Source organism: Lutra lutra, chromosome 2, assembly GCF_902655055.1.
Source record: "Lutra lutra chromosome 2, mLutLut1.2, whole genome shotgun sequence".
NCBI classification, from domain to species: Eukaryota; Metazoa; Chordata; class Mammalia; order Carnivora; family Mustelidae; genus Lutra; species Lutra lutra.
Window position 1 is genome coordinate 198,872,183 of NC_062279.1, and position 25,753 is coordinate 198,897,935.

General features: G+C 34.4%; 2 protein-coding genes across 3 annotated transcripts; both read left to right on the top strand.

Moving 5' to 3' along the window:
• The first annotated feature begins 773 nt into the window (after positions 1-773).
• On the top strand, positions 774-3,333 carry FDCSP (follicular dendritic cell secreted protein). Its single transcript, XM_047719465.1, has 4 exons — positions 774-848; positions 1,266-1,298; positions 2,302-2,485; positions 3,300-3,333. Exons 1-3 carry the CDS (start codon positions 780-782, stop codon positions 2,443-2,445), a joined length of 246 nt encoding a protein of 81 aa, XP_047575421.1. The 5' UTR covers positions 774-779; the 3' UTR covers positions 2,446-2,485; positions 3,300-3,333.
• Positions 3,334-6,448: 3,115 nt separating this feature from the next.
• CSN3 (casein kappa) lies at positions 6,449-24,830 on the top strand. Of its 2 annotated transcripts, none has more exons than XM_047719463.1 (5): positions 6,449-6,495; positions 16,299-16,360; positions 21,192-21,224; positions 22,389-22,884; positions 24,718-24,830. In XM_047719463.1, the coding sequence occupies exons 1-4, from the start codon at positions 6,480-6,482 to the stop codon at positions 22,848-22,850; spliced, it is 573 nt and encodes a 190-aa protein (XP_047575419.1). In that variant the 5' UTR covers positions 6,449-6,479; the 3' UTR covers positions 22,851-22,884; positions 24,718-24,830. The 2 variants fall into 2 exon arrangements, with proteins under 2 accessions (XP_047575419.1, XP_047575420.1); XM_047719464.1 differs by lacking the exon at positions 6,449-6,495 and adding an exon at positions 13,169-13,233.
• Positions 24,831-25,753: the final 923 nt, after the last annotated feature.

Consider the following 25,753-nt stretch of genomic DNA (forward strand, 5'->3'; position numbering starts at 1 on the left):
CTTTTAAATTTTATTTTTCTGTCTCATAGATATTTAGGAAGCATCAGGAGGTGATTAAATCCCCCTAGAATCTCCATTAATCACCTTGAAAAACCCCAAAATAATAATAATAACATGGGCAACTGACATTTTCCTGATGTAAAAGTTTAAATTAAATAATCTTCAGAAAACTTTATAATGTGTTGACCTAAAATTGTAGAAATAATTTAGCCATTTTTCTCAAAAATTTACTAGCAATTATAATGAGTACATTATAACAATTTGTATCATGAGATAAAGAGGCTACAATCAAAATTAAAATATAAAATGAAATGCTTTGGAAATGTCCTTTCCCAAATTTCAAAAATAGGTCCCTCTAAACAGCATGGAATTTTGGGAGTTGCCTAAGAACCAAATCAAATTTGTGTCACCTAAGTTAATTTCATAGTCATTATTACATTGTTTTGAACTTCCTGAGCTCAGTAAATAACTGCTTACCCACACACTACCATTCTCTGTATACCCTGATGCTGTATTTCATTCCAGAAACTACAATTACCACATAAAGAGATTATTCTGAAATGACATGCAAAATTTATTTTTAAAAGGATTATAACATAGTTATAAAGTTGCAAAGTACCTTTGATTTTATCCAAACAACAATGTACTCCATTAATAAATAGATTGATACCCTAAGATTAAGGAATTTACCTAAGCCAAGGAGTTGTTAGAACATAATCTGTACTAGAACTGGATCTTCCAAATTTACGCTAATATTTGGTCTTCTCCCAACTTCTAGGATGTTTCTGAGTAAGATGAAAATTCTCCTTCTGATCGCAGTCATCTTGGCAGTAACTGCTGGTTTCCCGGTAAGTATCCATTTCTATATTCCAGAGTATTTATGATTTTTTTTTCTAATTCATGAATCTTAGGGATTTTTTTTCCTCCACATGCTGTATTTCTACTTTATAAACATACCTGATGTCTGCCCCTTTAACATGATATTCTAGAAAATACTGTAAATCATATATTGTTCAGTGCTCACTTCAATTCCATATTGCTTATAGTAGTGAATTTTAATCATTTAGAAAAAATACTGACACTCTGCAGAAAAATGGTTACTATGATATCTTCTAGACACTCAGATTCTAGATTTTTAAAAAATGGATAGTATAAAATAATATTAGGTAGTAGATAAATTATTTCCTTCACACATAATACATCTATTTCTCAGTTTGCATGTTTTATCAACATGAGTTGAACTAATTTCACTGTTTGAGTTTTAGGTCTCTGAAAACCAGGAAAGAGAAGAACGAAGTGTAAGTTACATTTTCTCTTTTTCCATGTAAGATTTCCATGTAAAATATCCATAACTGTGGTTTAAATTCCTTTATCCAACCTTCTCAAATTCTAGAGAAGACCTTAAAGAGTTTAGGTATTATTAGCACTCCACAGAATAAACTTCAAGAATTTGATCTTTGTTTGTAAAAAGGGAATTTTATCAGCAACTCAGGTAAAAGTGGGACCCAAACTAAAACTTGAATCACTCTGTGATAACAGGGTTATTATATTTTTGTTAAAATTATTTAACCCAATAGAGTCTCATAATTGTTCATGCCTCCACTCTGATTAACTCTACAAAACTCATTCTAGAAAAAGTAAAAATATGATAATAACAATTAAAACTTAAGAATTAGGAGATGTGGACCAGCTCTGATGATCCCACCAGTGACAAATTCACTAAAGGATTATTTTGGTCTAAACAGTTAATCAAAATTTTTTAAGAAAAAGAAAATAAAATTTGAAGAGGGAGGTTCTTATTTAGGGATTCATTTGTACTCCTAGAAATCTTACTATATGGAAGGAAGCATTGTTTTGGGGTCAAAACTATAAACAGTGTTAAAGATACCAAAACTGATAAGGATATAGACAGAAGACAGAGGGGGAAAGAGGAAAGAATGAAAAGAGATGAAGAGAAGACTGTATCTGACACAGAGTTTGGGTAAAGATCTTATATAAAAGCAAAGGGAGAAATCTGATGTCACCTCATCAATCCCCCTCCCTCTTGGTCTTAAAGTTAAAAGCACTTATCAGTAAAACTGGGCTATGAGTAGAAAAGTACAAAGATATGGGTATCTCTAAGTAATTTCCTAAAATTTTCTAAAATGATGCAAATTAACTAATCCCTGTTTTTGTATGTGTAGAAAAGGCAAATGATCCCAGAATTTCTAAAACCTCTACTTAAAAGACCCACGTTAAAAGGCTATTCTACCTCTTTCAGTCATAAAGAGTAAAACAAGCCTTTTTAATTTCTTTCAACAGGCCAGTGGAAGCAATGAATCACCTTCACCGTTTTATGGCCCATTTGGCCCATATCCACCATTCCTGGATCCAAGATATCCATGGTGGAGATATTGTCCTCCTTTCCCAATACCTTTCAATGTCCCTCCTCCTAATGGACAGTAAAGAAAGAAAAGTTCCACTACAGTTTAACATGAAATAGGTGGTAAGTATGTCCAATACAAAGCATGTTTTTTAAGTTGTCTGTGAATTATAATATATTATTCCATGAAAAAAAGTATGTTACAATGTTCCCACTTACCCCTTTAAGTTATAATTTGTTTCAATCTTTTTCTCTGGTAGACATTGTTAGGTCTCTATTTAGAGGTACTTGAGTCTTTCCATGATCAAGGGGTCAGAGAAGTTTAAAAACCTCATTTGCTATGAAATAATAAGTCCTTTCCTTTTTTATTAAAAGGTTTTTAACTCTTAAAATATTTTCTACTATCATCAACATTTGTGCATATTTGCACTAAGTCAGAGGTCTAAAAGAAGTAAAATTTCAACCAAAGAGGATATCACAATAAATAAATTTTGGACTTAGGGTCTAAGGCAGACTTCAGCCTATTCCTTAGAAAATCATGTGTTTTTCTAATTAATATTAAAACCTCAAACCTAGCTTCTGATGGTCACAATTTAATTAATCCTAAAAGTTAAATTATCTCATATATAATAGAGGCCCCTGTCATCACCTATCAAGAACAAAGTAACCAGATGAATTGAAGGAATGTAGACTACAGATTACATTAGGACCAAGAGGGCTGTTTTAGGAAAGAAAAAACTTTCAGCTAATACCTACCACTAAAGGCCCTGCCATCTTTCCTGCACCTACTCAGTCTTCTTGAGTGGAAAACTTCCCAGTCCTTGAACCAGATTTACTTTTGAAGTGATCATCATTATTAAAAAGCAAAAAAAAAAAAGTAATTCACAAGCAAATTACCCATTGGGATTAATAACTGAATGCTTATCATTTATTTCAGGTCACTGTAAAATGGAATGTGAGCCACTTCCTTGAAGAATCAATATTCCTGCTAACAAGATAAAAATAAATGTAATTGAAATAGCATATAGTATTCTCTCGCTGATTTTCTTTAGTGGGCTGCAATAAATAAAAGAGAAGAACCTGGTTTCCTATTTTCTAAATGTGCTTTGCTGGTAGGAATGCAAAATAAATTCTAACAGATTTTAACACACATTTCTTTCTTTCTTTTTTTTTTTTTTTTTTTTTTTTTTTTTTTTTTTTTAGAGAGAGAGAGAGTGCGTGAGCTAGTATTTTGGGTGGAGGGGGGAGAGGGAGAGAATCATAAGCACAGACTCAATATCATGACCCTGAGATCATGACCTGAGCTGAAATCAAGAATTGCATGCCCAGCCAACTGAGCCACTCAGGGGCCCCTTAATATACATTTCTTGATGACTAACCAGTCTATGGAAAATATGCAGATGGAGGTGACCAAAATCAACCAAAATCAACCAAGGTACTGGAAGTACCTTGAATAAAAAATTCTATACAGCAACCTGTGCTGGTATTTGTATTACACCAACTATATTAACAACTGCACCAATTGTATTAACAAGAGCCAGAGGTCAATTTAATTAAAAAAATTTTGAGTAATTGTGCTTCAATTACTCAGTTGATACTGTAATTATATACTGTAGGATATAAACTTGATGTGTTGGCAAAGGATATAAAAAACAACCAAGTACTTTCTCTAACTTCAAAAAACTTATGAGTAAGATCTTAAAAACAGCATTGATATCATGCCTGTAGGCTACAGGGTGCTTTTTTGAATTAGATCACCAAACCATCACATGATCTCTGTTCAGTAATCACATTTCCTATGTGAGGAAACTAAAGATCATGAGAATCCTGTGGACCTACACAAGACCTAGAACATGGCAGAAAAGAAATACAAACCAAGCTTATCCAACTCCTATGTTTTTGCTAGCAGCCTATATACTAAAATAAATTCTGAGTCCACGACTCCACAATGGCAGTACCAATGTCTAGTTAAGTCCATCTGTTTTTACTTTAATTCAGGAGGAAAAATCAAACCCCTACTAATAAATATAACTGCCACACACTTCCTTCTCTGCTAATCTAGATGTCACACCATCAAAAGAATTACCTTTTGAAACACTCTCACTCTCTCTCTCTGACAAATAAATAAATAAAATCTTCAAAAACAAAACAAACAAACAAACAAAAAAAAACCCAAAAACAAAAAAACAAATACAGTAGTTAAAAGTAAATGACAGTTTCTTCTTTTTTTTCACTCAAGGAAATTATAGTGATATAATTTGAGGTGAATAAAATCTGAGAGTTAAGGACATATATCAAAGACTTAAGCAAACAAAGTGGAGGAAAGACAGTAAATTAGAGATTCGTCCTTCCCAAACTTTAGAGTAGCCACGCTTTGCCTTAGGCCCCTTTTCAGAGCTTTGATTTCCTACCTTCATTTTCCTCCATCTTGGTTTCCCTTGACTGCCTTTCCTCAGTGTTTCAGTGTATTTCATATATTTCTGACTTACTCAAATACCTCGGAAAGCTTCATCTCACCTGCACCTTAAATCCATTTTCCCCACATGGCATTCAAGGCCTCTTACATACTAACCTTGAGCTTCTTTTTGAATTCCCGTGGCATCAGCCAGCCTCTCTTATGGCCCCAGATGTTACAAGACACTACTGCCATTCCCGACAACTGGCTTTCATTCTCACTCTGCTGTGGCTTTGCTTATGCAGCTCTCTCTTTGTGCAATGTCCATTCCTCTGTTTCACTATTTAAATTTATCTTTCAAGATCCAAATCCAATATCGTGACCTTCAAGAAAAACTTTCTGCTCTCTCTCCAAACAGAATAACTCACCACTTTGACCTTCTTCCACCATGTTTTATTTCCTCTTTTCTTTATAAATCTTACTATAATTTCTAATAAAATCATCCATTTACATTTCTGTATCCTTCTCAAGAAGACTGTAAGTTCCTACAGTAACACAATAATATATCTACCCCCCAGTACTTAAGCTGACTATAGGGTACACAGTGAATGTTTGATAAATAAAATACATTAAGAAAACTTTCAAATTCCTAATGTTAAACAAAAGAGTTTTTTCATACTCTGATCTATATCAACATGGAAATTAGCAGATTATTTTTTTGTGGAAAAAAAACTTATTAAAATCAATATATCAATGGTAACATTTCTCTCTTACTCAATTATAGCATTAGCAAAACAAATTGGTTAACTTTGCATCTCTCCATACTTTGTTACAGAAATTATAGGGTCCATAAAATATGAAGTCATGAATAACATTATTTGTCACAAGACAATGCAAAAATCACTATATGTGTGTGTGTGTGTATACATATACATATATATATATATATAAAATTATACATGCAATTTGAGTATACACACACACACACACACACACTTTCACAGGATTTAACATTTGTGTCTGCTATGGAAAAACCAAGTTCAGATATTATTTAACCAAATATATATTCCCTTTCATATAAAGTAAATAACACAGCAAAGATTTCACAAACTTCATTGAAGAACAACTTGTCCTGATCATCAGTTTACATAAATCTAATGATGAAACTCTAGAAACAAAACCCTAAAGGAGAAAAGGTAGCAGGTGGTGATGAAAATAGACTTTCTTACAGTAAAAGACAAAAAGCATCCAATAAGATTCTACTTGCACAATGAGCCTTTTATCGTGTCACAATGGCAACCTTTGTCTCCACAGGTCAGGCAATTAGAAAAATTCTCTTAGAACAAAGATTACATTTCTCTACTCCAAGTTAAAATTGTTCATAGCTAACAAACCTAACATCAATAAGGGAAACTCTGCCATGACCTGTAAGTTGACTACAAATCAAGGCCAGCCTAATGAGCCTCTTGGCATAACTTGAATAGGGAAACCGCTGTCTCCCTTGGTCATTTTCAGGGTCAGAAGTTCCTCAAACATTAAATATTCATTCTTTGGTATTAAAGTCAGGGATCCCAGTTAAAACTATGGGAGGGACAGCAAAAGGACCAAACTGTCCTTAATATAATTTGGTAAATGAATTTTATAACAATTATTTCCCAACCTTACAGCTGACAGATTGGAGGCCACTAAAATATTGAGGAAAGGCAGTCAAGGGAAACCAAGATGGAGGAAAATGAAGGTAGGAAATCAAAGCTCTGAAAAGGGGCCTAAGGCAAAGCGTGGCTACTCTAAAGTTGGGAAGGACGAATCTCTAATTTACTGTCTTTCCTCCACTTTGTTTGCTTAAGTCTTTGATATATGTCCTTAACTCTCAGATTTTATTCACCTCAAATTATATCACTATAATTTCCTTGAGTGAAAAAAAAGAAGAAACTGTCATTTACTTTTAACTACTGTATTTGTTTTTTTGTTTTTGGGTTTTTTGTGGGTTTTTTTTTGGAAGATTTTATTTATTTATTTGTTTGTCAGAGAGAGAGAGAGAGAGAGAGCGAGCACCAGCAGGCAGAGTGGCAGATAGAGGCAGAGAGAGAAGCAGGCTCTCCGCTGAGCAAGGAGCCCCATGTGGGACTGGATCCCAGGACCCTGGGATCAGGACCTGAGCCGTTTTCTTTTCCTTTCTAATTTTTTTTTAATCCTCCATTTTCTTTTGTAATCTCATGTTGATTTATGGGGATAAGATCCACAAAAGCACTGTGTCCCAAAGTCTGTTTCTTGAAGATTCTTTAAAACATCATTTGCTTAACTATCCTTCCCAAACTAAACTGACAACAGAATGATCCCCATCTCTTCTAAAACAGTTAATAAAATTAGTGTGCCCCTGGACACCTATATTATTTTAAAATGTAATCAGCTACAGAGACACTAAGTACCACATTCACATGGAGTATATATATACTAATTATTGAAAAAGGCTTTATGGAAAAATAAGCAAATCTAAATTCATCTCCACTATTCTATTAGTTCTTTTGAGGAGAATACTCATATTTTCCCACATAATCTTTCAGATTTCATTCATTCACTAAAAAAATAAATATTTATTTTGTGTCATTCATTGTGCTAAATGCTAGGGATTTGGACAAAATGATCATTTTTTTTTCCACCTTTAAAGATCTTAAAGAGATTAACATACATACAATTACAGTAAATATAGTAAGTGTTCCAATAAAGTACTCACAGAGTTATTTTGGGGTTTTTTTTTGTTTGGGGTGGTTTTTTGGGGTTTTTGTTTGTTTGGTTGGTTTTCAGGGAGAGATTGTTTTTAAAGCAGAAGGGAAACTAGTTCTGCCTACACAAATTAGGAAAGGTCCCACAGATGACTTTGAGCTGAACCTTAATGGATAAAAAAAGGTAATTGACAAGTATATAAGCACAAATAAAATGTTCAATAGACGTCTACTGAATGGATAAACTCTACTCAGATTAGTACTTATTTTATTTTATTTCTTCATTTATTTTAGAGAGAGAACATGTGTGTGTGCAGAGGGAGGGGCAGAGGGAGAGGGAGAGAATCTCGAGCAGGGTCCGCATTGAGCATAGAACCCAATGCAGGGCTCAATCCCAGGACCCTAAGATCATAACCTGAGCCAAAATCAAGACGTGGATGTTTAACCAACAGAGCCACCCAGGAGTCCCTCAAATTAGTATTTTTAATGACATTTGTCTTTGTTGGTCAAAGTAAAAGAGAATAAAAGATGGGAAATAAAATCATTTAGAACCTGTTTCTAATGAATAAAAAATTAATATACATTTCTCTTAACCTTAGGAATACCCTCTGACCTGAGGGGAAAAAAGAGAAGGTAATAAATATTATATTCTTGTTCTGTATATAACATTTCTGCTTATTTTTCATATGGATATAGAGAACAAATATCACCTGATGAGATTTTTCCTTAGTAAATGGGAAGATGTCCAGGAGGTAGTATTTCCTCCAGAATTCCATGTGAATTTAGTAATACCACAGCAGAGTTTTTCTTCCGGTTAAAACTTCTGGCTGAAGTTCACGCAAATCAAGACAGTTGAAAGAAATTAGCTGCAATAGAACAAGGTGAAAAGTAAGGTACTGGCAGCTAAAGGGTCCTCCCTCTAACAGCTTAAGAATGCATCCCATTTCTCTTAACTATCCAAGACTTTAGCAGAGCAATGAAATACAACTGGGGGCACACTGATCTCTAACAGCAATCACTCCAAGTGAGAGCCCAGTGAGAGCTCAGCTCCACAATCAGAGGGGAGTCAGTTCTAATGCTCTCCGGAAAATCAATCCTAGAACACCCGTGTATTATCCACATACTTTGGCTCCTCAGTGAAGTAAATCAGAATTCCAGGGAAAACAGATAATACACCCACCTATGTCCAGAGCTCTTCATGCCCAGGTTCCGACATCATCCAGAACAAAGTAGTGAATCCCAAACTTTCAAGTGTATTAAAAGCTATTTAGGTGTTTATGTACTATGCAGATTTCTAGTGACACTCCTCCTCTAAAAATTCTGACTCAATAGTGTGTGGTGACATAAAAATTTGCAATTTAAACAAATATCCAGATAATTAATAATTTGTGCAAAAAACATTTGAGTGTCTAAAATGTGCCAGACATAACTCTATGCAATAAGGAGCTTAGGTTCTAATGAAAGAAGACAGAGAATAGCAAATGAAAGTACATAAATTTTGGAAATAATTTCATGTTGTAATATATTATGAAAAGTAAGATAAAATAATGGAGTGATGAAGGGAAGGAAAGGACTAGAAAATGTACCAAGAAATATCTCTGAGAAGACATCTGAGCTGAAACTTAATATAAAGGAGACACTATTTGAGAAGATTTAGGGTAAGTTTCAAAGACTATGAACACAAGTAATATGGCACCTTCTAGAAACAGAAAGGTTATTGAGGCTGACACAGAGTGAGAGAAAAGAGGAATAGAGAGGCAATAAATCATGTAGAAACAAATAGACACTGATAAAATGCTTGGAATTTATCCTGAGTGCTAGAAGCCCCTGAATGACTTTAAGCAGGAGGATAATCATATCAGGTGTATGTTCAAAAAATAACATTTTTATAACTGTGTAAAGAAGGTTTCTAAGGTGACAAGAATAAAAGTAGTGAGACCAGAAAGTACTGAGATGGTCAAGTGTGGGATGTCAGTGTCTGGGACTGATTAGGGCAATAAAGGTAAGACTGTAGAAAGTGCTGGCAGATTCCAGGTATATCGTTAAAACAGGGCTTATAACTCTTCAAACGGGTTGTTGAGGAGGGGACAAAAGATGACTCACGGGACTTTGTCTTCAGCCGCAGAGAGTATCACGGTGTCATTTACTAAAAAGGAAAAAACTAGTAGAGGACTTGGATGAGAAAAGAGATGTGTCTGGAAATCAAACATTGTTTTGTTCATGATAAATGTGGGCTGTCCATCTCAAACGTAAATGGAGATGTTAAAGCAACTGCCAGATACCTGAATCTGTAGTTCAATGAAGAGAATGTGTATCATATTTAAAACTATAGGAATGAGTAGGTTAACTATAATGATACTAGAGAGAGGGAAAAATTGGAGAAGGGAGGTAAACTCTCGAAGAATTATGAAAGTTTTCCCAAATTTAAGAGTTTGAGAAACTTAAGAGGAAGCAAAAGAGAAATTAAAAGCAGCCAGTAATTTGAGAGGTAAAAAAAAAAAAAAAAAAAAAAAGAATAAATCATTATAAGTCAGAAATAACAATCACCATGCCAAAGGCTCCAGAGATCCAGAGATTGATTAAAAGAAGTTGCACTGGATTTTTTTTTTTTTTCCAAATCCATTTGCACTGGATTTGGCTACATAGAAGTCATGACCTGGCTATATATTTTGAATGGTATGAGAGGAATAAAAGACCTATTGGAGTAAATAAAGCACAGAGTTACAGAGAGTCCTGGGGTCATATTGGATTATATAATGCTTTATAAAACTGAAAGCTTTCTTTATTACCTTTTATTTTTTAATCTGTGTTATTATAGTGAACCCAGAAACTCTGGGATTCTAAAGTTTACTAAAGCATAAATTTATATGTGCATGCTAAAGTCATAACAACACTCATTCTGGGCTCCAGGTGGTATCAAATGTCTTCTCAAAGCCTCAAAAGGGTCTTCCTACTTATGTCCAACAGAAAGTATTATCTCTGTACATGCTCTCTGCAAGCAGAGACTGTGACTGTCTACTAAATTCTTCAAAGTGCCTTGTTTTTAATAACTTTGTATGTGTGTACTGTTTATTTAAATGTATTGTCTTTAGGAGAGCAAAATAGCAATATTCCATTTTGCTAGTGCTGAAAAAGTCTAAGAGCATTTTGCACTACTTTCCCAGAATTTTCACATATAGCAAAGGTTTCCAAAGCATACAAATTTCTGCATTAAAATATCAATTTTCTGATGCCTTATGAATTAATCATGTAGAAGTTGTGTTAGCTATTTACATTGCAAGTAGTGTCAAAAACACATTGTTGTACTTCAAGCACATGATAGAGTATTGACATCAGCCTGATACTAATGAAGGAGCTGAGAAATAAAATGAGGCAGAAAAAAATAAAAACACATGCTGTGAATACCACCAAAAGAAGAGCGAGATAAAGTACATACCAGATGTGAAAAATGCTAAGAGAACAAAAAGTTGTTATGGATAAAAGAATGCACAGATTTCAATAATCACCGTCTTACTTATCACAAAATGACTATTTCATAGTGCTTGGAATGTGAATTTATGAACCATAATCACCTCTTACTCAGCTCCAGTATGCAGTTACACAGACAGACACTGATCTAGGACCCAAACAGGAAGAAGCCATAGCTTGATTAAGAAGCCCTCCTGGTCCCTCCTCCTACAGTCCAGGGATGTTTCAGGAGTAGACTGTGACCGTTGAATTGAATATATGACTACATCAAGGCTAGTTTCAAACTGCAAACACTCTAAGTTTTAAGACCTTGTTTAGCACTATCCCAGCTACTGGAGAGATTTCACATCGTGGGAGTTCTGATCTTCCTTTTGTTTTTCTTTGGAAAACACCAGGGTGTCTGAACAGCTCCAACATAGAGTTCACCTAGTCCATCTACATCAGTCATTCAAAACTCTTTAGCTCTTCTAGACTGCCTAAGATCAACACATACACGGGGAATGTTCAGTGTCACTAGTATTCGAGTACATGCTAGACTATGAGCTTCACAAGGGCAAAGATCTTTGCCTGCTTTGGTAACTACTTTATCCCTAATGGCTGGAACAGTACCTAAGCTAATATAAGTGTTCAACAAATAATGTTCAGTTTTTCAAAAAAAAAAAAAAAAAAAAAGGTCAAATTAGTGTTTGAGGTGGATAGGTGATCCCACTGTAGAAATGGTTTTCTCTTGGTGTGCGTAAGGATTCCTAGCATTCCCAGATGAAACAGAATTACTGAAATATATTTTCCCACTAAAACAATGTTATTAAAGGTGTTCTGAGCCTCTGACGCTTCTGAATAATAATAATAAATTTAAATAAATAAAGTTCTGGTAATTCTAAAGACTCAGCTGAAAATCAGTATCATTCTATGGCCCTAAACCAATGACTGAGAAATTATCATGTAGAAAGGAACACTCTCATGATTTGGAGATTGACCAGTCCACACAGAACGGCCGGTCTTCTTATTCTAGCCGTTTGTTTGAGCAGTCTGTATCTCTGCCATCTTTCTTCAAACAGCAGAAGCCAACTATTCTGAGAAATAGAAAATCCCAACTCACTCTGTACAAACTCAATAAGCACTCATTCAAAGATTCTGAATACCGTTCCTAACTTTCTAAGACATGAAACAGTTCTAAGAAAAAGACAAGAATACAGGCAGAGCTACAATGCCAGTATTATTTCTTGTATTCTGGCAGTCTTACCTTGATTCCCGAAAATACTTCAGTCTTGCCAAGACCTCATAGCACAATTAACAATTTTTCCCCCAGAGAAATGCAAACAAAAGAAAATACCTTTTCTGAGGCAAATTATTTGGTTAGCTGTATTTTACCAAAATGTCTCCCATAGTCATGGTTTTATGACACTTACTACCTATTTTAGAATGAGCTATCCCTGAAACAGAACAATTATCCTCAACTCAATAATTTAATTTTGTATATCCAGAATATTACCTATATTACTAAACTCTAAAAAATCTAAAATAAAATTTGGTTCATAAGCGCTTAAGCAATGAACAAATATATATTGAATGTTTATACCATGAACTGACTGAAAACTGTATGTTGTAGCTCAGATGCAAATGAATATGTTATATTGATTAAAATATTTTACATGTAGATTTGACTTGTTAGAAATTGTCCTTGGGTGCATAAGAAATGACCATTTTTCTAATTTTTAGAAATCAATAGATCTAACTCTGTAAAGACCAATTAGAGTTCATTATATACGTAGTATTACTTGATACACAAGTTCTTAAGTGAAAAAAATCTTCAAAATATGGAAGTGTTGTGGTTAGCTACTTTTCATTTAAATTCAAATAGGTTGGATTACTTAATTCAAATAGTTTAAATTCAAATAGGTTTAAGTTCAGTTTAAATTCAAATAGGTTGGATTACTTAAGAATGCAATTAATTTTTTATAACTCTTCTTTATCTCTTTAAGAAACATAAAAATTTATTCTTTAAAAAGTGTGACTGGTCTTCTTTTCAACCTTTATGAATGACAACTCTATTTCCCCTTCTGAATTTCATTAACTAAGATTGACCCAAAGATGACCCTGCTGTCATCAAATCTTTCTTTTTTGTCATCTTCCTATTCGGTGAAATATAGGAGGAAAAATGAATCACGTGGTGCAAGGCACTAATATCCTTTAATAAGTCTTCGGTTATTTACCTTGGGTCTTCCCTACAACTGAGAGGGCAACTCAACTTACTGCCAAGCAAGACCTGACAGGCACAAGGAAAGGTAATCATATTGAAACACCCAGACAGAAGTCAGTAATAGTATCACCAAAGTTATTTTAGAAGTACATTTTCTTCCTCTTAGCTTTTATCGTTAAGTTTGAATATGTCTTATTTGATTTTGACGTTAGTTTCTAACCTAAACCTTAGATTCTGAATGATGTTATAATCAAATTTACTTTTAACTTCACTTTGGGGTAAAGGTCAAATTTTGATACTGGTAAATTAGTAAAGACAATGTAAATTCTAAAGAAGACGGTAGAGCGGCAAACCGAGAAACAGACTCTTAACTATAGAGAACAAACTGATGGTCACCAGAGGGGAGGTGGGAGGGGGAATGGGTGAAATAGGCGATGGGGATTAAGGAGTGCACTTGTGATGAGCATGGGGTGTTGTATAGAAGTACTGAGTCAAAATATTGTACACCTGAAACCAATATTACACTACTTGTTAACTGGAATTTAGATTAAAACTTCTAAAAAATCATAGAAACTAAAAAATAAAAAATAAAAAAGAAGGTATTTAAGACAAATAACCTATTTCTACAAATGTGGAAGATTAACTTTTCAGCAAATGACATGTAATAACAATCCAGGTTGATCCCTTAACTGCAAATATAATTCTATGTAAAGGTGACAATTTTGTTTATAATTATTGTTTTAAAACATGCATTTTGTATCCTCATGAAAGCTGAATAGCTCTACTATTTCATAAATTATTTCTACCTTCCCAAGTGATGAAGGCAAATTCAAGTATTAATTGGTTTAAATAGGTGATAAGTAATGTATGGTCTTACCTCTCTGGTTTCTGTTTATGCTAAAAAGGAAGGAATTACAATCATTTACAGAGTATTTTTTGTACACACATGTGCCTCTGTGTGTGTGTGTGTGTGTGTGTGTGTGTGTTATAATTTTGGGAGAACTAGACAGGAGTCCTACTTGCCATAGAAATTTATTGTTCAGTCTATAATTTTAAAAGTTATCTGGTGATTATAATACAAAATTGCTATCTATATTCATGATACTTGCTAAGACTTGGTCTTAATCATTCCAAAAAAAAAAAAAAAAGAAGAAGAAATAGTAACTATAGGACATGATGGTGGTATTAACTATCACTACAATGGCAATCATATTACAATATATAGATGTATCAAATCAGCATGTTGTATACCTTAAATTTATAGTGTTATATGTTAAATATATTTCAATGAAAAAGTTAACTGGCAAGTAAAGAATTACTAAAAACCCCAACCCTCTCAATGAAATTTGAGTTTGCTGGAGGTTGTATGGATTTGATTCTATGAGTTCCACAATACCCATTGACAGTTTGAAGTCAGCTTCATAGACAGCCTTCTTAATCATTATTAGCTGGGAATGGAGGCAAATAGAGTCTAATGTGTTTCCCCTTTCCAAGCCTGTGGGACCCTCTTTTGTAAAACTCTGTTTGCAGGACTAAAGTCTATTACAAGTATGGCAGTAACAGGAGCTATAACAAGATGTAGTTAGTATTTGCTTCACAAGTACAGTATGTGCTTAAATACTAAAAGTTTGAAGTATTACACAAATTTTTCTAAAAAGATAATTTATTGAAAAAAGGGTCAAATAAGTAGGTGTGACAACCCTATATTCCTTTTAAAGGATAAGGCTAATTTTTTTTAAGATTTTTATTTATTTGACAGAGAGAGAGACAGCGAGAGAGGGAACACAAGGAGAGGGAGTAGGAGAGGGAGAAGCAGGCTCCCCGCTGAGCAGAGAGCCCAACGTGGGACCTTGATCCCAGGACACTGGGATCATGACCCGAGCCAAAGGCAGACACTTCACGACTGAGACACCCAGGCGCCCCAAGGCTAATTCTTTTATATATATTCAAAGCTACCATAATCGTCATATCTACATTTCTTATTAAAACCATCAATAACATCATTTATGATTATTACAGAAGTGTATTATAAAAAGAATGCAGTTTCAGGATCCATCCCCCCCTTACATGTTCCCATTAGATAGATCAAGGAATTACAGAATTTTAGAAACAACTTAAACTTTCATTTTATAGTTGAGAAAGAGAAGGTCCAGGCAAGGGAAATTACTTGGCCAAAGTTAAACAAACAGAGATAGGGCCTGGGCTGAAATGCAGTCCTCCAAAGGAATGTACACTTTCAATACTCTCCAATCTAAAATGATTCAACTAGTTTCTATTATTTAAAAAACCATGCCCAACTCTTTCACGTGGCATTCAAGGCCTCTCCTTTTCTGTCCTAAACTTTCTTTTCAACTTTATCTTTCTCTTATAAAACACTACTCCATTCAAAATGTCCATGGATAGCCCCAAGGCTGCCTCCTTTCTCTCCTCTCCTCTTTCCTCTTCTTTCCTCTCTCCTCTCCTCTCTCTCCTCTCTTCTCCCTCTCTTTCCTGTCCTCTCTCTCCTCTCCTCTCTCTCCTCTTCCCTATTTGGGAACATTTTGTCCCTATTTATCTCTCCATGGACAAATCCCATCTATATGCCATCTCCTATACAAAGAATTTGATAATTCTCTTAACTGAAACCTTCTATCTGCAGAAAACCACTTGTGGCATTTTCCACTTTCTTTCCTCTTGCCCTGATTTGTGTATGTTGTAACTCTCTTCTTAAAATTGATGCTAGGTGTTGGTAAAGCTTGTATCCCTGGGGTACCTGGGTGGCTTAGTCGTTAAGGGTCTCCCTTCTGCTCAGGTCATGATCCCAGGGTCCTGGGTTGGAGCCCCTGCATTGGGTTCCCTGCTCAGCGAGAAACCCGCTTCTGCCTCTCCCTCTCCCTCTCCTTGTGTTCCCTCTCTCGCTGTCTCTCTCTTGTCAAACAAACAAACAAACAAACAAATAAACGATCTTAAATAAAAATAAGTTTGTATCCCTGATAATCTCGTTTGGTTTTTCTACAGCTTACGATAAAATAGATTTTCCACATTAGCTAAATCTACCCATAAATCTAGCTTTTTTTCCCCTTACAGCAAAAACAAACAAACAAAAATTGTCCCAAATCACTTTTAAATTATAAGAGTTTTTAATTTAACTTTTTTTAATTTTTATTTTAGGTGCAATGATGAAGAGTTTTTTCCTAGTTGTGAATATCGTTGCATTAGCCTTGCCATTTTTGGTGAGTTAATTTCATCTAATCAATTTATAGTAAGACTTTAAGAAAATTTTATATAAAAGTTCTAATTGGGGCACCTGGGTGGCTCAGTCTGTTAAGAGTCTGCCTTTAGCTCAGGTCCTGATCCCGGGGTCATGGAATTGAGCCCCACATCGAGCCCTACATCGGGCTCTTTACTCTGTGGGGGGGGGGGCCTGCTTCTTCCTCTTCCTCTACTTGCTCTTCCCCCTGCTCATTCTTCCTCTCTGTCAAATATTTTTTTTTAAATTCTAATTATGCAAATTTATAAGTGCAGTTACACTTCATAGAACCAAAAAATTGCATTCTAGCTATATTTTTCTAAAAGCAACTTTATTTGTTTTATATTACAAAATTAAAGTCCTATTCTTCTGCATATGCTTTTGGTTCTCAGGAATTAAATAACAATGTATTCTATATGAAAAACCCTTAAAATTCTCAAACTATACAGAAAATACATTTTGGGGAAAAATAGTGGAAATATTTTTAAGTTATAACATGCTCTAAAATAATTCTTAAAGAATCAATATATAAATCATAGTTTGGGGTCAGAAATTCCTTTAAATTCCTATCTTACACAGATCCATTTTCTTTAGGGACTAAATCCTTAAAACTTAAGGAGCTTGGTTAAAGATTTTCCACCAGTATCAAAGACCTTGACACATCTGCCTTCACCATTCAAACATTATGTCTTTTGTTATACTCTTCCCATGAACATCAACTGACTCCTCCCCGGGGATAATATCCATAAACAATTCTACGGTTTTCAGGTATTTTCTTGAATTACATGCTGTATGTTAAAGCTATGGAACCAAGGAAAAGGATTTGGAGTTGTTTTTTTTTTTTTTTTATTTTTTACTTGCTTTCTTTGTTGTTTTGGCTTTTGTTCTGTTTCATTTTCATGTTCATTCAGGGATCCCAGGCACTTATTTGCCAATAGCAAGAGCAAGAAGACAAACAGAAGAAGCTGTATGACCATTTCTTAGATTATAAATTTTGAAAGGCACTAGCCCTTGTTTCATAATTCATTTATTACTGAATTTAGACTTGTTTTTAAGTTAATATCTATTAAGTAATTCTTTAGGTAAATTCTTAGAGTCAAACTTTTTAAAAATTTGGATTATGACTTTCAAAATTATTTTATTTCATTTATTCTTTGAAATTCCATTTTATTGTGGCCACCAGCACATTTCAAACTCGGGTTTTCTCTTTGAGGGGCAGGAATTAAAATTTAAGTAGGAAAATTATTTTCTTGGACACAATTCCAATATGTATTGGGGACAGTGGGTTCTCATACAACACCGAGTAATTTTTGGACACCACGAGTGCTGAAGAATTCAACTCAATTCTGACACTATCTTCCCAGAGGTACTGTCAAATTCCACAGGTTAAGGGTTCAGACCTACCACATCTCCCACTTCAGACATGAGTTGCAAGCCCTGCCTGTTACCTGTAGTTCTGGAGAATGACTATAGATGGGAAGTTCCCACAACCTCCTCCATGGGTTTGGTTAATTAGCCACGTAGCTTACAGAACTCTGGAAGTGTTTTACTTACCAGATTACAAGTTTATCATAAAAGGATATAAGTCAGGAACAGTCAGATGGGAGAGATGCGTAGGGTAAGGTATGTGGGAAGAGGTGCAGAGCTCCCATGCCCTCTCCAGGAAAGTCACTCTCCCCGAATGTCCATGTGTTCACCAAACTGGAAGTTCTCCCAACTCATCATTTTGGGCTTTTAAGGAGGTTTCATTACATAGGGATGACTTACTGACCACTGGGAACCATTCAGCCTCCAGTCCCTTTCCTGTCCCTGGAGGATCAGAGGTGGGACTGAAAGTCCCAACCTTCAAATCAAGTGGTTAATTTCTCCGACAACTGGCCCACATCCTTAGGCGGGGTCCAAATGTCACCTCATTAACATAATAAAAGATACTTTCTTCCCCAATGCACTCCCATCACTTAGGAAATTACAAGGAGCAGAATTGTCCAGAAACTAGAATAAAGACCAAATATATATTTCTTAATATAAATTGCTATAGCACATGACTTACAACTGCCTGCTCTATGGCAACTTCTTTCTGAGCAACTTGAGCCTGCTCTAGCTCACGAACACTCCTTCCTGTTTTCACAGAGGCTTCAAGCCCCAGGAACATGAACACATAATTCAAAAAAACAATTAAAGTTTATAGATTTTACCAATCTTATGAGTAGTCAAATTTATATGTATTTTGTGATAGTATCTCTTATGTGTTAATTTATTCCTTCTCTCTAAATATAGTCAGGACAATATTTATTATTAACAATTATGGAATGAGTTGCACACCCTTACAGCCTATGGGAGGCATTATAAGTTGGCATTATAAGTCTTCAGTAGAGCAATCTGATAATCCCAATCAAATAATTTTTGTCCCCCCCACAAAGTTACATTTTTTAAAAACTATCTTAAGGACACTATGAAAACTATTAAAAAGGACACTGGTATAAAGATGTTATTCATCTATTTATAATAGAACAGTTTTTTTAAAGAAGCTTAATGGTTAGCAATAAACATTTCATGACATAATTATTAATCATTTTTCAACTATAATAAAACAGGAGGAAAATTGAAAAATATTATGAGGTCATGCTCTTTGAACTGCACTAAAATGAACATATACCAGGAACATATGTACAAATTGATACTAGATGAATGTCTAGATTATCAGAATTTTTGAGTGTAGGCAAACTTTCTCTAGTATTTCTATTACTTTTAAAATTTTTAACTAGTAATATAATACATTTAGAGTAAAGAAATCTCTATCTCAACATACCCTGAATTTTAATATTTTATCAAATTTCTGATTTTCTGTACCTACATCTTCTAAAATGTTTCTAGTCTTTTCATACCAAAGAGTATGTGTGAAAGCCCAAAACTAGATCACTTAAAAAACTAATAATAATGTTATTGATGTAGTAAAGACATTAGGGTTTCAAGTCAAAAGCCAAGAAAGAATTCTTGAGACAAATTAGTACAAAAAGATGTTTTAGGGGCGCCTGGGTGGCTCAGTGGGTTAAGCCGCTGCCTTTGGCTCGGGTCATGATCTCAGGGTCCTGGGATCGAGCCCCGCATCGGGCTCTCTGCTCAGCAGGAAGCCTGTTCCCTCCTCTCTCTCTGCCTGCCTCTCTGCCTGCTTGTGATCTCTCTCTGTCAAATAAATAAATAAAATCTTAAAAAAAAAAAAAAGATGTTTTATTAAAGCATCAGGACAGGACTTGTGGGCAGAAAGAGCTGCACAGGGGTCATGAGGAGTGGCCCATTATATACTCTCAAGTTGAGAGGGGGTTAGGGATAGTGTACGTCTCTAAGAAATTTTGGAAACAAAGTTTTCAGGAATTTTGAGGGGGCTAGCTATTGCTGGGAAAAGGTAATTTATTACTGTCTAATAAAACCTTAGTCATAAGACCCTACAGATGTATATCAGTGGGTTATATGCTTGGGGGATGACTGCCAACATGGATCTTGGAGGAGTAGTGACAAAAGAAATTCCAAAGGAATTTTAATATGTTAAAGTAGACTGACAGGATCCTGGGAGTCAGGCTAAGATTGCCTTTTGCCCTTAACAAAGTGTCAGCATTGAGGTAATTGAGTCCCTAGAGGAATGTCACTCTGCCTGTTTCAAGAACTTGTCAATGGGCTGTAAGTAGTAAGAATATTTAATGATTTTTCTTTTGCTTTTGTTTCCCACATCATTATTACCTCATCTCAAAACTTTACAAAGACTTTGTGAGTTTTTAAAGCTTTATATAGATGCTTACGTAAATCGTTTTCTCACTCCCGATTCCCTATACATGTTGCAATCCAGAATTATTGTAAAAACAAATGAAAAATGATTTAAAAAACCACTATTATCTATATAATACTTATACACTAATGTTATGTGAAAGGCAATTATTTATTTATTTATTTATTTTTAAAGATTTTATTTATTTATTTGACAGACAGAGATCACAAGTAAGCAGAGAGGCAGGCAGAGAGAGAGGAAGGGAAGCAGGCTCCCCGCTGAGCAGAGAGCCCGATGTGGGGCTCCATCCCAGGACCCTGGGATCATGACCTGAGCTGAAGGCAGAGGCCTCAACCCACTGAGCCACCCAGGCGCCCTGAAAGGCAATTTTTTAAAATCTAGATAAACCTCATATGTCATCTTAGGAGAGCAGAAAAAAATATACTCAACGCGCCTCTTTTTTTAACAATACATATTCAAAAAACAAAAAAAAATTCCAATGTACATTCAATACAAAATATGTTATTCATATTTTTCATTTAGGCAAATATTGTATATATTTTTTGCATAGGAGTCAGATGATCATATTATATTCAAACTTAAATTCTTCTTCTCCCCAGTGGTGATTTTAAAGATTTTTTTTTTTAAGATTTTATTTATTTGACAGAGAGAGATCACAAGTAGGAAGAGAGGCAGGCAGAGAGAGGAGGAAGCAGGCTCACTGCTGAGCAGAGAGCCCGATGCGGGGCTCAATCCCAGGACCCTGAGATCATGACCTGAGCCGAAGGCAGAGGCTTAACCCACTGAGCCAGCCAGGCGCCCCAATTTTAAAGATTTTAATTAGTTTATTGCTGTCACTGCTTGAGTGGTTCACAAGCCTTATAGACTAAATAACCATGGAGAATGCTTTATAATATTTTATAATATCAAAATAAAAACAAAGAAATCATGTTTTGTCTTTTGTACAAAAGATTTTTAAAACTACAAAAAAAATCTGGACTCTGCCCAATGCTTTTTTTTTTTAACTTATTTCTTATTTCTGTGAACTCAGCAGGGCGCAGAGGTGCAAAACCAGGAACAACCAACTGTAAGTTTATTTTAATTATTTCTAGTAGAGATGTGAACTCTGAAGTATAATATTATGCAAAGTTCTATGATATTTAAGTGCCTTCTGCCTAAAAACTAATAAACCCCACAAAATAATTTAATAATCATTGAAAAAAATACCACTTTAGCAACCAATCATATGAATCAACCTCAATATTCATCTGAAAATCTTGGATTCTTCTAACCCAAATCATGTGCTTTTGGTTTTCGTGTATATTTTGCAGCATGAGAAAACTATCCCAGAGTTTAATATTGGGAATAAAGGAAAACAAATGTAAAGTTTAGTATCTCTCCTCACTGCAGACTTGGGGAAAGATCCCTCTCTGATCCGTCTCTGAATACTTCTCATACACTTGCATTTACTTCCTCCTCTTGTTCCATACATATGTTTGAAAGAACACATTTACATATGTCTTCTTTCATGAGAAGTACTTGCTTTGCAGTATAATTTTGTTGATTTGTTTTACTTTTGGAAAGACCTAATGACATATTTTTATAAATGCACACAACCAACAGAGACAAATAAAAATGGTAAATTCCCTAACTGATCTTTAAAGAATAATATGAAGTTGAAAAGAATCCAAAGTACAAATCCAAGAATCCTCCCACATCACATTATTTTACTATTTTGCTATAATTCGTTTAGAAAAAAGTAAATGTGCCCTCAGCCTAGTCTCTAGATAAATAAAATTTGTAAATATTTACAAATATGTAGTAAGAATACATATATACATACATACAAATATATGAAAATATATATATGCACATATATTCCTGTCTTTGTGCTATGTTTGTGCACCATAGGTCAAAAATCTCTATGAGATTATTCTAGCTGTTGTTCTTATTATAATGCCCAACATTTACTGAGCACTTTTCATGTATGTCAAGACCTAGGCAACGAGGTTTTACATCATGGATTACCACATCTAATTTGTTTGAAACTAATATCATTTTTAGTATTTGTTGAAAATCAAAAAATAGAAGGGAAGTGTACAAATCTGTCTTATAAAAAATAATATGGTTGCTGAGTTCACTACTTCCAATATTGTAGTTACTCAATGTCAAACACTAAAATACATACTTTAAGATATCTCTATATTCTAGCCTACAATAATACCATCTGCATAATGTATTCTTTTTACAGTGCCACAAGAATGATGAAAGCCCGTTCAATCAGAAAATTGCCAAGTATATCCCATTTCATTATGTACTGAATAATTTTCCTCGCTATGAGCCTACTTACTACCCACACATACCAGCTGTACCAATTAATCATCAATATGTGCCTTATCCACTTTATGCAAAACCAGTTGCAGTTAGGCCACATGCCCAAATTCCTCAATGGCAAGTCCTGCCAAATGCCTACCCACCCACCGTGGTACATCCCCCACACCTACATCCATCATTTATTGCCATTACCCCAAAGATGATTCAGGATAAGACAGGCATCCCTATCATCAATACTATTGCTTCTGTGGAGGCTACATTTATTCCTACCACTGAACCAACAGTGAACACGGTAGTCACTTCAGATGCTTCCTCAGAATTCACCATCACAAGCACACCTGAGACTACCACAATTCCAGTTACCTCACCTATGGTCTAAAAACTCTGAGGAAACATCAAAGAAGACAACACAGGTAAGTGAGCAAAAGACAAAAGTAAATAGTGCAGACAAGATTCATGAATTTATCAGTACAATCATAATAACTGAACTAGTATAATAGATAAATTAAGTCCGTTATAGGAGCAGGTAAAATGGGTTCATTATAATTTTAATTTGTTGGTACCATAGCATTGATATACTAGATTCTGTTCCAATAAGAAATGAAACATCTTATTTTACAAAATGCAGAAAAATTAGAGTTTTTTTAATCAAATCTTATTTCAACAACTAGAACACTCCTAGAATCTACTAGTTTTAGTTTATTCCTATTCATATACACAGAAAGCAGAGTGAAATACTATGCTAAATTTGTGATTTTTCTTATCTCAAAAATAAATTTTCTGAGACTATCTATATAGAATATGAGTTTAAATACATTGTAAACATTTAACCATGTTCTTGCACTCTAATTTTGCCTTGAATCGAGCAAAAGGAAATGTTTCCCATGCATTTCTTTATTTCAGACATCTAAAACATGAAGTTTAAGCACTCAAAATTACTATTCTAAGATAAGCCCATGGAAGAATTGTAATTCTTAATTTAAGAAGCACATACACACTAGAAAAATACTTTCAGAATCTTTTTTAAAAAATACTTTCAGAACCTTAAACATGATGCCAACATTTCCATTTATTATTTGGATCAATGAATAATGGCAAAGTCTAAAATCTGAACTTACAGAAAGAAATTAAAAGGAAAGTTCAATAAAATAGAAATGACCGGAGTGTGCAATAATTTGGGGAGAAAGTTACAAAATTTTGAGTTTCTTTGCAATAAATATTTTCAGTGCATCATACTGTCTATATTATTATATAATCTGAAATACAACACACTGACCTGTGATACAGGGGAATAGCGTTAGACCAGAGAGGGCTGTTTCTTCCATCTTGTGACTATGGGTAAGTCATTACTCTTTCTGAACTTTTATTTTCTCTTAATTTTGGTTTCTACAATGCATATTGTGAAATAACTGTAAAAACTGATCAGCCCACAAACTGTATGAAAAAAATAAAATAAATAAATGCCAAAATTTACTTTTAAACAGTATCCTGTCCTTACTAAATGATAAAAACTTTATATAGTTATCTCAGAATATTTCTATAGCAACCATATGGATCATATTACTATCTTCAATTTACAAAAGAAAAATAATAGTCCCATGGATCTTAAGTAAATTACCACAGCCCAGAAGTTCAAAACTGGGAACCAAATAAAACTTGTCTGGTTTTGGATAGTAAAGTGTAATTACTATGCTATCTACTTCTATACGGACTGTCTAATATACAGAAAACATACTATGTTTTCCTTAGGTCAGGGTATCTATAAATTGTACTATTTCTTTGCTCTTTAATAGGACATATGTGGTAGGGAAAAAAGAGATAAGATGTTGGGAAAATTTGGAACTTATTAAAATTTAATGAGAAAATTAATGGAGACAACATGAAAGAAAGTAACAGTTATATATTGCATTGATTTAAAATATTACATGATTATGCTTTTAATGAAATGATCATTATTTCAATAGTTACAATTATTCAAAATTTATAAACCTAGATTTCTAAGTTAAAACCAGTATATAATATCACTTATAAAGAAACATGTTAAGGACATTGTCTTGATGTCAATATTAGGTGAAGTCAATTATTTTCAGTTACTATAAGACAATTTTAAATATTTAAATTTAAATATTTAATTTGATAAAATGGCTTGGATACAGACATAAGAGACAAATAATTTAAATAAAATGTACATGAAAACTGTTAACATACTATGAACTAAATCTCTAAACTGTCATCATTTTTTATAGGTCTTGATGAAACCGAATGATTACTCTAAACTCTCCTTTGGTCATTCATCTTCCTTCATTCAAGAAAGAATGTGATTTTGATGGATTTGGCTCCTTTCTCTTCTCCCCTCACATTTTATGTTCATGTCACATTTAATTTTTTGTTTCTTGCACAATAAAGCCATTTGAATGCAAGGAGATCTCTTAATTGAGGAGTCTGTGGATATAGCTCAAAGATCTTTCAAACCTTAAAATTTCAAGGCAAATTTAGTGTGAGTTTGAGTAAACAAGTTTATCTGGGGACAGAGTTCATAATGTTATCCAGTTCTCAAAGTGGTCCACAAACAGTGATTAAATACATCTTCTCCAGGATGACACTGGAACATTTAAACTTACAACTAAGTCATTGGAAGCAGAAAAGAACTAAGCTATGGTGTTCCAATCTAAGGGACCACAACGTGACCCTTGAGAGCCCTGGAAACTCTGGAGTTAACGTAAAAGTTAAGTGCTCCGATGTATTTCTAATGTTAAATCATTCCTGGGAGTAAATTCTGGGCACAGGGAGGCTACAGATGACCACAACTACGAAACACAGATAATGGCAAAATTACAGAAGTTGATGGAGACTAGACCTACATGACCAGATTCCTCCAGACTGGAAGCTACAGTCTCACATCTGTCCAAACATAAACATGAGCATGTGCTGCACACACACACACACACATACACACACACACACACACACACAGGAAGTTTCTGGAATTGAGGTCTTCCAGTCTACAAACATTGGTGAATACTCAAAGTCCAAAAATAGGGTTTTCCCTTAAACACATATTGCAAGGTAAATAAATGGGTTGTTTATGTGCTTGCTCCATATTTAACCCTTCCTGTCAGAGAAAATACAAATCACTCAACCCTTACAAACTGCTGACCTGTCACCCATCTAATCTTCTCCTGAAACTCTCAACAGATGCACTATTATTAGGAATGATCTGTAGCCTTTCGCCAGCTCTCTCACTCAAATTCTAGAGTCTAGAAGAGAGGCATAGTCAGGAGC

Coding starts and splice junctions, on each gene's coding strand:
- CSN3 (XM_047719463.1), top strand. Junction 16,361..21,191: donor CATTAGCCTTGCCATTTTTG/GTGAGTTAATTT, acceptor TGAACTCAGCAG/GGCGCAGAGGTGCAAAACCA. Junction 21,225..22,388: donor AAAACCAGGAACAACCAACT/GTAAGTTTATTT, acceptor TTCTTTTTACAG/TGCCACAAGAATGATGAAAG.
- FDCSP (XM_047719465.1), top strand. CDS start 780: ATGTTTCTGAGTAAGATGAAAATTCTCCTTCTGATCGCAGTCATCTTG. Junction 849..1,265: donor CAGTAACTGCTGGTTTCCCG/GTAAGTATCCAT, acceptor TTTGAGTTTTAG/GTCTCTGAAAACCAGGAAAG. Junction 1,299..2,301: donor AGGAAAGAGAAGAACGAAGT/GTAAGTTACATT, acceptor TTCTTTCAACAG/GCCAGTGGAAGCAATGAATC.